The 12,631-nt window shown below is 35.2% G+C and overlaps 2 protein-coding genes across 2 annotated transcripts; one reads left to right on the forward strand and one right to left on the reverse strand.

Moving 5' to 3' along the window:
- Window positions 1-240: 240 nt before the first annotated feature.
- LOC108224394 (uncharacterized) lies at window positions 241-1,618 on the forward strand. The gene has a single exon (XM_017398995.2). It carries the CDS (start codon window positions 451-453, stop codon window positions 1,405-1,407), a length of 957 nt encoding a protein of 318 aa, XP_017254484.1. The 5' UTR covers window positions 241-450; the 3' UTR covers window positions 1,408-1,618.
- A 2,367-nt stretch (window positions 1,619-3,985) lies between these two features.
- Window positions 3,986-10,052, reverse strand: LOC108225679 (beta-galactosidase 14). The gene is made up of 19 exons (XM_017400607.2): window positions 9,534-10,052; window positions 8,949-9,044; window positions 8,372-8,484; window positions 8,213-8,279; window positions 7,968-8,060; window positions 7,669-7,812; window positions 7,400-7,494; window positions 7,206-7,311; window positions 6,925-7,009; window positions 6,738-6,856; window positions 6,461-6,631; window positions 6,192-6,370; window positions 6,007-6,116; window positions 5,803-5,912; window positions 5,562-5,669; window positions 5,329-5,433; window positions 4,767-4,912; window positions 4,200-4,545; window positions 3,986-4,123 (listed from the first exon to the last, which is right to left on the reverse strand). Exons 1-19 carry the CDS (start codon window positions 9,708-9,710, stop codon window positions 3,986-3,988), a joined length of 2,508 nt encoding a protein of 835 aa, XP_017256096.2. The 5' UTR covers window positions 9,711-10,052.
- Window positions 10,053-12,631: the final 2,579 nt, after the last annotated feature.

A 12,631-nucleotide genomic window follows, 5' to 3' on the forward strand; every position in this document is an offset into this window, starting at 1 on the left:
TATTTATCCCCGACAAAATCTATTTTTTTTCACGCTGCCTAGCCGACAATTAATAACATGCATGAAGGGTGAATCATGTTATGTTGGTTGATGAGAAAATGAAAGGCCATCCATCAACTTTGGACAGCTCGGGACAGCTATACAGATGGACCAACCATAGAAAACTAGTGATCATAAACTCCGCCAATCATGTTCATCAACTGCCCTACCATTAAAACGACAAAGCAAAAACTTAAATAACATAAAAACTCATGAAATTATCTGGAAAAGAAGATAAGAATTCGGCCGCTGTCATTGAAATCATCTAAATATATTATAATAACTTGTGAATATGCATATCATCAAGTCCACCAACTCCATCATTGTGCACAACAAACAAGCAAAAGAAGCAGAAGCAGAACAAGAGCTGCAATTCAGAGTTAATCGTGTTCTGATAATCTGGTCTTATCGATGGGTGGGCAGGTGACGAAACAAGTCGATCGACGAAAAGCCATCTCAGTGGAGAAAAAGACCTTATGTACTCTATGTGAAAGCAGTGGAACTGATTTCCCTGGAAGTGATTACCGTCCTGCTGATCGAAAAACCTGGATGTCAAGTCTAGGCCCAGAAAAAATGCAGATAAACAAGATCGTGTGGCCAGGAACACACGATTCAGCAACGAACAAGATTGGAATTCCCGGAATCACACGCCCTTTCGCGCAATGCCAGTCCCTGTCGATCTATCAGCAGCTCGTGAGAGGGACACGTGTCGTGGATATTCGCGTCCAGGAGGACCGCAAGGTGTGTCACGGGGTACTTTTGACATACGGCATCGATGTGGTTCTTAAAGATGTGAAGAAATTTTTGTCAGAGACCGAGTCAGAGATTATAATTCTGGAGATCCGCACTGAGTTCGGGCACGAGGATCCTCCTGAGTTTGAGAAGTACTTGGAAGGAGAACTCGGTGAATTACTGGTACATCAAGACGATCACGTGTTCCAGAAGACAATCGCGGAGATATTGCCTAAGAGGATTATATGTGTGTGGAAGCCGAGGAAATCTCCTCAAGCCAAGGCAGGGAGTCCGTTCTGGAGCAGCGGGTATCTCAAGGACAATTGGATTGACACGGATCTGCCATCGACTAAGTTTGAGAGTAATATGAAGCATCTGGGTGAGCAGCAAGCAGTGACGTCCCGAAAATTCTTTTACAGGGTGGAGAATACGGTGACACCCCAGGCTGACAATCCAATTTTGTGTGTTAAGCCTGTGACCAACCGGATACATGACTATCATAGGCTTTTCATTTCGCAGTGCTTCTCTCGGGGGATTGCTGATCGGTTGCAGATCTTTTCCACTGATTTCATACAAGAAGATTTTGTGGATGCGTGTGCAGGACTTACATATGCGAGGGTGGAAGGAAAGGCATGAATTTGATTTTATTTTAGCTGCTTGCTTGGATAATCTTTCTCATCATATCTTTTGTGCCTAAAAGATCAAGTTGGAGTATACCATAATTTGTGAAATATATGTCAGATTTTGATATGGGTTCATCTGCATTTCATCTCAGACTGCTTGTGTAAATGGTTATTATTCTGCATCTTATATGTTTACTGTCCAAATAAAGCGAAGATTTCTCTCTCTTGCGGAATGTCGACTTGGGTTCTTTTTATTATTAATTCAAATAATATAAAAAATATCGTGTTGAAAGGCTCTTAATTCGAAGGTATATTCTTCAAGTTTCTTGCAGTTGGCAGCTTACTTCCAGTTAATCTTTCTTATTCCGGAACCAAAAGTGAGCATATAGTAATCAGCACAATTAAAATTCACCAAATAATATTTGTGATTCTTGACGCAAATATTACCTTCACAACTTGCTAGCTCAATACATAAAAGGCAAACACTGAATACAGATCCATCTGTCGGAAAATGTCGGTTTTAACGCCTCACATTGTCAAGTCATTTTGAGCCGAAGATTTGAGTAGTGAAAGTTGCGTGTGAATAACAAGTGATACTTGGAATGTGTCCTCCGTCCAAAGAGCTTTGCGAGACACATTGAATTACTCAAAATGATTTAGGGATGAATGAGACGTGAAAATTTACTGCACTTCTACAAGGATGGCATATGTACTTCTTAACCGCAATCTTCTTTCAGTTGTTTTTTTGAACTGTCTCTACTCCTATACTGGGTGGTATTAGTTTTGTATTCTTAGCAATTTATAGGATTGTGGCAAGTAGTTTTCATTTCATATGCCAATTTATTTTTTTCTCAGTAGTGTACAGGCTATGAAGTTAATTAATTGATACATGAATGTCAGCTCACATTATATGTTTTTCCTATTGTTGTTATTTACTCCCTCTGTCCCAGCAGATTCTTTACGGTTTCCTTTTTGGGATGTCCCATCCAATTCTTTACATTTCAAAACTTACCAAAAATAGTCAATGGGTCCCACCACTACCCAACTTTTCCTCCCTTTTTACATTACTTTTACTTCCTTTTCACACTACTTTTACTCCACTATCTCTCTTTTATACATTAAAAATTAGTGGGTCCCACCACTTCACCCACTTTTCTTTCTTTTTTCAACTACTTTATACATATTTCTTAACCTCCGTGCCCAAACCAAACGTAAAGAATTGGCTGGGACGGAGGGAGTATGACTTTACATGTAATAAGAGATTGACCTTTGTAACAATATATAACTTGATTGTTGTGGTTCTTTGGAAGTGCTTTTGTCATCTGAAGCTGGTTGTTTAGGATAGGAGATGGAAAACTACTACTACTACTACATGGTAGTTCTCGAAGGATAAATATTTTTAAAAATATGATATATATTGGAATATATTATTTTGCTGGCTGTTGTTATACAATGATATATGTACTTGCACACTATCGTTTGGTCTCTGTTTGAAGTGTCCAAATATGTTCGAACCTTAGATAATTATTTTAAAGACTCAATGTTTAGGAGCCAATATTAATTTTTGACATTGTAGAGTGTCTCACACAAGAAATTATGGTAGAATAAAGAGTCCCAACAACATAGCATGCAAATGAACCATATATATTTATCATACAAAAGTTATTGCTTTTAGTAGGTTGCTTTAGTCCATATATCTTGATAGGTTTACTTGTCATTTTTCGTCTAATATATATGACTATCTTGACATACATGTATATATGAAATTTGATAAGGGTGATTGGTATTGGAGTTGACTCCTAATTTCATACTCTTATGACATGTCTCCTATTGTTGGTTGCGCTCGCTATTATTATTCATGTCTGACAAAGAAGATAAACTATATATTTTTCTATGCTATAGACAAGGACACTAGGGATGTTTGTAAGTAGGAAGTTCATGACGTATATGTTAAGCTCACTATCAATTGTAACCATAAGTCTCATGCATATTGCCAAAACTCCACCTGTATAACTATATTTGTTTTCTCATGTAAGTTTTGTGAGATTCATCTCTTTTACAACTATATTTTAATCAATTAAGAGTTGAGATATCCGAATGACCCACTCAATACAATTTAATAATTCGATTTGTTAAAATCATAGCATAGACAAGGGAGGCTTATATCAGAGTAGTGAACAACATTACGAACAATACTATGCTTCATCATATATGATTTCACCTGATTATGTAACACTAACATCGAATACATCATGGCAATAACAAGAGTGTCTGTTTTTGTTTACATTATTTTTCAGCTTCACTTATCCTTCATATTGGTTTTACAATATTTATAACTCTTCCTACGTTACATATATGCAAATGCAATGCTTAAAGTCATTATTTCAACTTTACTTAATTCATAATATATTTTAATATACACATTTTATAAATTAGAGAAAGAGTCTAACAAAATGTCCCTAATATCCTAACAACTTTTCACCTAAAGAATGAATCCTTCAGAAAAAAAATCTCTTTGAATAACTCACTATGTTTTTTTACATGTCTAGTTAGCTTACAATATTTTCTCGAATATCTAGCCGTTGATATAACTACTTCCTTGCAACTCCAAATCCACACTTGACTTGGACAGCCAATGCCTTAAATGTTTCGAGACAAGTATCTTTGTCCTTATCAACAAAAACATCCCTCACCAGCGGGATGGTACATGTAATCTTACCAAGACAACGCTGTAAATATAAAAAGATGGGAACAAAAGTTAGAACACTTGTGCGCAAACAATCTTGCACATATTTGTAGTCTTACCTCCTCTACAACTTTGTGGCTATTGGTAGCATGACATTTCCCTTGACTAAACATTCCGCAGGCACCAATAGGGTCGCCAAAGCTTGCAAACTCCACTTTTTCCATGACTTTGCCATCAGGGCAGATAAGTCGAGCTCCAACTTTCATATCCTCTACCACAGGTCGTAACTGGTTGTCTTTCCTCTCCCATGATCTAACTGAAGGTGGAGTTATCTCACTCAATAAACTGCATATTGTGTCTCTGTTTACCGTTAAGATTGTAATATCATGAGGAATTCCACCAACTTCCTCGAATACCACTACCAGGTTCTTCTTTTGATTCAAGAATGCTCTTGGTATATGATACCTACACATATTTTTTTTAAACAAAAATTTGATAAATCAATTATGTCAAGCAAATGTTCAAGACTAGTTTTGCCATCCATACAGAACTAGGTGGTGCAGCTTGTTGCTTACTTGCTTCCATCTAAATTTAATCATCATCATCATCAGAATATATATCCTATAGAGGCATACATGCACACAAAATAAATACTATACACAAAACTCGAAGTAAAAAAAACATACTCAGACTGTGAGGGCTTTCCAAGGGGGCTAAGAAATGATGCCCAATAACGCCCAATGCTTTTTCCATTGATCCAACAATGACCTTTCTTCATTGAGTCCATGGTAATAGCAAGAGGATCATTTCCCGGTGGAGTATCAAAGTATGCCTACATCCAAGTATGCATGTGTATAAAATTTATTACATAACATATGGTTTAGAACATATAGAAATCATATTTTAACAGGAATCCATGAGTTTTTAAAACATATACAAATAGTCTTCCACATACCGAATATATCGATTTAATATAATGAAGCTCATCCATCTAGGTTCACTATTTCACAATTAGGATATAGAAAGTGTAGAGTTCAACATATAAAATTAAGGTTCAAATTAATTTTCTATTGAGCCTTGGCTATATATGTTTTGTACCGTGAATCTCATTTTGGTTTTTATTTAGGTGGTTCTGGCTTAAAGTAGATCCTATAGAAATATGCATGATCCTTAGTACTACTAGATTCATATTAAACGTGAAACTCTAATCTAAGGACAAGCTAAAGTCAAAGTGAAAGAATTACGTACCTTATACCATGTTGCTGGAGTTCCTAGTCCTCTGTCCGGCGTCCATTTTACTTTTTTTGTCCCCTCCTCTTTAAACAATTGTAACTTCTCACCAGAAACTCCAACCTATATGACATATTATTAAGTAACAGGCCAACTTAAGCATTAATATATTACTAAGATTGTAAAGATATATATATCAATTTTAGTTATGATTAGTAATAGATGTATTGAACAAATACATGCAAGCATACCTGGTGCCCCCAGTTATTACGGGTGAGGTCAAGTGTTCCTGTGTTCAAACCTTTGATAAAAAGTGCATCAGGTCCTGTCCACCTATTCTCCATGTGAGCTCCACTGTTCTACATTGATCATGTAAAAGTACTTACATTATGTATATTTCTGTTTATATTCTCTTTGGGTGCTATATTTTAGCGTGCAACACACACAGACATGTAAAATTTTAGACGGAGTTACAAATTTATATACGGTTACCTGGATACCTAATGTCATGCACAATAGTGATATGTGATTGATTCCTGGCCTAAGATTTATAGGTTTCTCTAGCGTAAATTTCTTCTCGTCTAACTTTCCATGAGCAAATCCTAATAGTAATTACATGCGGCTGTCAGTCCAATTTGCTACAAATTTGCTATAATTTGTGTGTACGTAAAAATTAAAATATTATGATGCTCTCACCAACAAGTTCTCCATTAACAAAAGCAACCATGGCATGACCATTATTTTCAACAAGCATAATCGGCAACACATCGGGCCTCATTGGTAGATCACGTCGATCAAAACTTACACTGCATTAATCATTTATCTTTATTGTTCATTATGAAGAATTATGAATTTATTACCATTATAAGATTGGGCAATACCTGGTACTATACCATGCATAGTCAGAAACATCTTTAGTCAAAAAATATAGTTCAATCGGTATGACATTTTTGATAGGTAAGGTTTCAAAGGTTGGTATTGGCTCTTGATAGAATTCCCAGTTTAGATTTTTGTCTGTATTTACTGTGACAAAATTTCTCGCGCTGTGCTGGGCTGTAACCTGCAATGTAAAAAATATAAAATCCATGAAATATCTCTATTTTACAAAGTACTAAAAAAATCAAGAATAGGAATATTAAGATCTACGTACTGTTTCAGTGTTGAAAACAACAGTCTTACAATCAGGTAAAACACTAATTGATTTAGCTGGCAAGTAAACATCCACACCCCTAAAATTTACTGTGGTTGGAATCTTGGTTTTATTGTTTATGATAAAAGCAGCACACATGCTTACATCTCCAGGCTTCTCATAAACAATTGTCTGCATAATTTATACAAAAATGAAGGTTAACTATCTTACCGTTTTCACTTACATGTAAAACAAAGGGAATGAATCATGGAGAAGAAATATTTTGAAACTCAGGTACCTTGACATGATGATTAAGTGTTTGAATCTTTCTTTCTCCCCAAAGTAGAGCCTTTTTGGACAACTTTAGAGCTCGATGTACATCTCGAAGGTGACCAAATTTCGGTTCTCTAAAAAAACCTAGAAATAAGAAAGCTTGATTAGTATTTCATATGTACACTACTTGATATTAAATTTGCTCTACTAACCAAATTCATCAAGGGGAGCTTCATCGTAGTATCTAGTTGTCACAAATGAGGAGCTGATTCTACCATAATTAGTCCCACCATAATACTGTAACATCGTAATAAAAATATGAATTATATTCACAAGATGTGACTTGCAGATAAATGATGAATAAGACATTAAATAAGACATTGTCGTCTCTGGTTTGATTCTCATTAATGTGTGTGTGCACTGTTTGTTTAGAATTCTTAAAAAAAAAGGTTTTGTTTGACATAAAGCTAGATGTGCTCAAAATTGTTGATACCATGTAGTAGCTAACAAAAGATCCACCCCTAGCAAAAAAGTTAATAACTGAGTAAGCAATATCTTCAGCTGATCTTTGAGATGGTGGATCACCGAATGCTCGATACCTTTGACAATTGATCGTATAATATAAATGTCTGTGATTGATTATAATCGCATAAATAAATAAAAATATATGCATCAGTATATACTCACTGTGCAGTCCAATTTTCAGTCCACATCATAGGCTTGTTAGGACCATTAGGCCCAACAAATGTATCTGCGCAGTGCCTTCCGTTGCAAGTTTGTATCTGGAAGTTAAAAATTCCAAGAATCAAAAATATTGAGTCAGTATAGAGCCATGTACATATGTGCATATGACGACAACCAAAGATGTCCTTGGACACAATTGGTAGAGTAAGTGGCCGGTATAAAGAGAATTCAAAGGTTAGGCATTATAGTTTAAATTCTTGATATCATCATACCACTTCAGGCGGGGCATTTGGTTGCTTGCACATAACCCAGGGGACTTCATTATACAGACTCACGGCCATCTGAGCTGCCCATTTAACATATTTTACACCATCTTCTCTATAAGTTGCCTGGATTGATCCATACTCATTCTCTATCTGCAAGATGTCAACTTAATTCGAAAAGCCTTCAATTTTGATATAGTGAATGCTTATTATAGATTAAAAAAACACAAAAAGAAGAAGATCAATTCTTCAAAAATAATAAGAAAATTTAAAACTAGTTAATAAAATAAAACAAACATATAACAAACCTGTAACAATATAATGGGACCTCCCTGAGGTAAAAACAAGTTCTCTTTTCTCATAATGTTTATGGTCATCTCGCAAAATCTTTTCATGTGGAACTACATAAATGACGATTAGTAAATTACAGATGAAGATATCTGTGATTATATGCTTGGTGCTGATACAATTTGTATTAATAGACACAAAATTAATGCACCCCAACCAACTCAAAGGCATACTAAAATTTGAACTAGTCAGTGATCTAACTAACCATGAAGGGATCATTATATGAACGAAACATAATATCTGGAACTTCTCTCAGCCAATATGGAAATCCTCTGTGTAACATATTAATGTTGTAAGCAATTTATCAATATAACAAAGAGAAAATGAACATGTAGACACATTGGTATATAAAAATAGATCATACCCTTGATTCCATTCAGCTGCAACATATGGACCAACTCGGAGGCTTGCCCACAATCCATGCTCGTTAATAGTTTTAAAAAATTTAACAATATCAGCATTGCCTTCAAAATGGAACTAGCAAAGTAAACATATTATAATTAGGTTGTTGATAGTATTCAGAACTGTTTATACACATTTAGATGTACATAATAAACAAGAAGACCAAACCTAAAGTTAATAGTACAATCACACATAATATGGAAGTAGGGTATAAGGATGTGAGATGTTACAAGATCTGTTGTGTTTGGTTAGAATGAATGGATTTAGAAATTATAAAATGACATTTGAACAATGGTTGAATGTTTAAGATTTCACTCATTTTCTTTTTCCATTCACAACAATCAAAACAGTGTTTAAAACCTCGATATGAGAAGGAATGCTCTATTCTCTATCATATTCATCCTCTTCCAAAACCTATCATAAAAATATTGCATTGTTTCCCTTTATGTTTACTAATTTCATTCTTCTCAACCAAACATAATTACACACTTATCATTTAAGGCTAGTATTCGTAAACTAAGACAATATATATTTCATACCAGGTTTTGTATAGGTTCGTGGATGTTCCAGAAAATATAGGTTTGGATAACATTAATGCCTCCCAATTTCGCCTTGTGGATAAGATCCGACCACATCTATTTGAAGCAATAGATTGAAATTTTGACATGCATAGAAAAGAAATCAAACAACACACAACAACATGAGACAAAAGAATATACATAGTCAGTGACAAGAAAAATTTATGATTTGTATTTCACCTTGTCCCAACAAATATATATATATACATTTAACTACTAAGGACCTTTTCCCTAAATGATCTATTGGTAAATCCACCGCAGTAATGAATTGATTTCAAAACAAATTTAAAGTAAATTTTGTTATCACCGACTTAGTGGTATTCTTTAACTAGTAATCTTTTTTCCATATTGTATCTTTAAGTGTTGTTAAGTATCTCAGTAGTTAATCATCATGATTACAACAATTACCTTCATTCCAGTCTCTAAATTTCGAAAGACATATGGGTATAACAAACTTAAAACCAAAGCTATTTCATTTTAAATTAAGACCTACATTTGTTATTACATATTAAATGATCGAAAGAAAATAAAAGATTGGAAATGGACCTCAGGCTGGGTACGAGGATAATGAATTGAACCCGAAAAAAGTAGCTCCCTGCTTCCATTGATGATCAAAGATCTGGCATCATAAGTAATTGGTGGATATGAACCTCTAGCATGCACAACTACTAAACATGTTGATATCAAAGTTAACATAATGGTGGGACTGTTTAAACCCATCATATATATTTTTTCAATCGTGCATGGTGACAACTACCATAAAGATGGAGTTTAATGAAATGGGGTTGCTTTTTTCTTCCCTCTGCGTGGGAAGGTTTTTTTCTTTTTCTTTTAAATTATGTAAAAGTCTTGAATAAAGCTGTACATATTTGTTACAGACTAAATGCGGTAAATGTATGGCCTTGGAGAAGTTATAGATACTGACAAGTCATTGTATATGTATACATTAAAAGTGTGTGCACCTATTCTTACGAGAGAGAACGAGTTGAACGTTTCTGAGATGTACATATTTGGATTTAACTGATGTATATAAAATGGAGGAAGGAATAAGTATAGTCAACATCTCTTCTAATAAAGTCGAGGTTATGTTATGGTAAAAAAGGGACGCTGAGTTCCTCAAATTACGTAAACTAGTTTTTGTGCCCACTTTGAATGATTGGGTTTTAGAAAAAAATTAAAAATTAAATTACTGAATAGGATGTTATTTCAAAAATATTAAATTAGTGGATACAAATAATTTTTGTATATTGTTTCCCTTATCTTCTTGTTTAACAAGAATTTTATAAGTTTGGGGATTTAGGGTTTATGAAAAAAAGAGGGGCAGAGCTTGAGAGATGTCTCGATTTGTCTCGTGTATCGGACCTCATATCCCCATATGCATGCGTACCTATGTTCTTATAGGATCAAGCTCACGCAAATCTGTTGTTATTGGACCTATTCCGAGAGATTTTAGGGATAAGTTATGTTAAAGGCTGAATTAATTGATTTTAATCTGATATAATCTTCGAGTTGTGAAATCTTTCTTATTTAAAAAATATCGTTTTGAGATATTTTCAATGATAGTTGATTCTTTCCTCGTTTCGGAGAGAGGATAATTACTTACGGCCAAGTACTTAATTATTAATCTTAATTAATAAAAGAAATTAAGAGATTATTAGAAAAAATAGGCTATGCCAAAATATGGCATAACAACAACCCCCCAGTTCTTCTGTGCAGCTTGATGCAATGCAGAACTAAAAATCTTTAAGCTTCCAAATTCCTGTAGTCGCTGAAACAACTAGATATAGAATATCAGTAAAGCATATGGAGCACCACAGTGCTAGCAATATGTGCGTGGATGCAAGTATGACATCATGTAAAGACCAAAATCGAATATAAAAAGTGCGAGCAATATAATTTGAAATCCATTGAGGACTTCATTGTCAAGTTAGGACCTTGGCATTTGTATAGAACCCGAATTGATGTGTAAATGGATATACCTGAATGTAGTAGGGACAAATCTTTTTGTCAAATGGATAAACCTGAATGTGGGTGACACATTGACAGGCTTTCAATCATGTAAGATTACCCATGTGCTCGTGATAGAGTGGAGCCTTCAATAATATAAGTTGTATCCGCTCGACTCTTTTGTGAAGAGGAGGGACTTCGGTATTCGGTAATTGCTGACTCTTTTTTGGATAGTGTAGCGCGGGGACTTATAAGTTTGCCCAGGTTTCCCAATTGATAAGTTCAGTTCGCAAGTTTGAATCTATTTTATTGACATATATATTACCGCGACAATATATGAAAAATATTTTAGAAACACAATCCAAAATATAATAAGCATGCTGATTGAAAATTGTCGCAGTGTATAAAATATTTTTCTTGCAAATATGATCCTTGTAAAATCCTTCAAAATTGAAGATTTCACTTGAGAATGTGTTGATAAATATTTTTATCCGAGAGATGCAGCTCGTACGAAATTTTAAAGACGTACAAATCATCCAAAACATAAATATCTCGTACGATATGTTTTTTTAAAAAAAATAGACGTGTTACCCGAATTTGGGCTCACAATTAATTTTACAAGCATAAAAATAAAACTCTCACTAAATAAATATTTTTTGTTTAAAAAAATTTAATAATAATATTCATGGGTGCATGACATAATATATAGATCAGTAGAAAACAAGATATGAATAAAAAACTTATCTCTATATTTTGCCATGCAGGATTTGATTTCCAAGGGACAAATCCGGTCTTTTTGTGCAAATCCTCTGTGCTTCGATCTTTTTATTTGCTTGCGGCCATGCGATTGTTTTTTTTCCAACAAAACATGTCTTCTCCTTTTTCATTACATGTGGTTTAGTTGCAGCACCCAGCGTCTAGGCATACGTTTATCAATTTCCTCCCCTGCTTTATATCGTAGTTTGGATCAAATGTCCAAGTCCAACATTTTCTCTTTAATTGTTTATGCCAAGCACCTCTATGTAACCTTTGGACCAAATGCCAAGCAAGCCTGGTTGTGTATATGTATTTCATGAAAAGCTCCCCTAACAGCCCCATGTATTGAGATTTATCTGTCCTCCACATATAATAAAATATAACTCCTCCCGTTGTGGTCGCCAATGGTTAACAGAGGATTTTGGTTAACAACAATGTGGGCACTTGCGTGATTGAAGGAAGAATGTTTTGAAGAACACCGGACGGAAAGTGATGGATGTTGTAGCTGATCTTGTGGTTTGATCCTTGAGCAAACGAGAGAAGATATTCTCAAGCGTTCTTAGCAAGAATCAGGTTATGAGCCACAAAAGGCCTACATACCCTGTATAGGGGTTCAAGATACCACGTAGTTCTGTCGGGCCAAAATTTCTAGCACGGGTCAAATGTCAGTCTAGTCCATAATGCCTAGGTTCGTGCGACCATGAAAACCGCCGTGAAGAAAGGCCCGTACTCGCATGGCCCAGGCTCATATGGGAAGGGGCTGTCATGGAGTGGGTCGGAGAGTGGATAATGATCCAATAAGCGGAGGGAGCCCGATCGTCCTCTCATGGGGTGAGGGAGCCCGATCGTCCTCTTATGGGGGGACCCGATAATCCTCTTATGGTGGGAACCCAATAGCCTCTTATGGGGCGAGGGAACCCGATAAACTCTTCTGGGGAGAG

The sequence above is a fragment of the Daucus carota genome, chromosome 6, assembly GCF_001625215.2.
Source record: "Daucus carota subsp. sativus chromosome 6, DH1 v3.0, whole genome shotgun sequence".
NCBI classification, from domain to species: Eukaryota; Viridiplantae; Streptophyta; class Magnoliopsida; order Apiales; family Apiaceae; genus Daucus; species Daucus carota.

What these genes read in the sequence shown, in the direction of transcription:
- LOC108224394 (XM_017398995.2), top strand. Translation starts at nt 451, where the DNA reads ATGGGTGGGCAGGTGACGAAACAAGTCGATCGACGAAAAGCCATCTCA.
- LOC108225679 (XM_017400607.2), bottom strand. Translation starts at nt 9,710, where the DNA reads ATGATGGGTTTAAACAGTCCCACCATTATGTTAACTTTGATATCAACA. An exon ending in ACGAACCTATACAAAACCTG is followed by an intron (nt 8,485 to 8,948) that starts GTATGAAATATA and finishes TTACTTTGCTAG; the next exon opens with TTCCATTTTGAAGGCAATGC. An exon ending in GCAGCTGAATGGAATCAAGG is followed by an intron (nt 8,280 to 8,371) that starts GTATGATCTATT and finishes TATGTTACACAG; the next exon opens with AGGATTTCCATATTGGCTGA.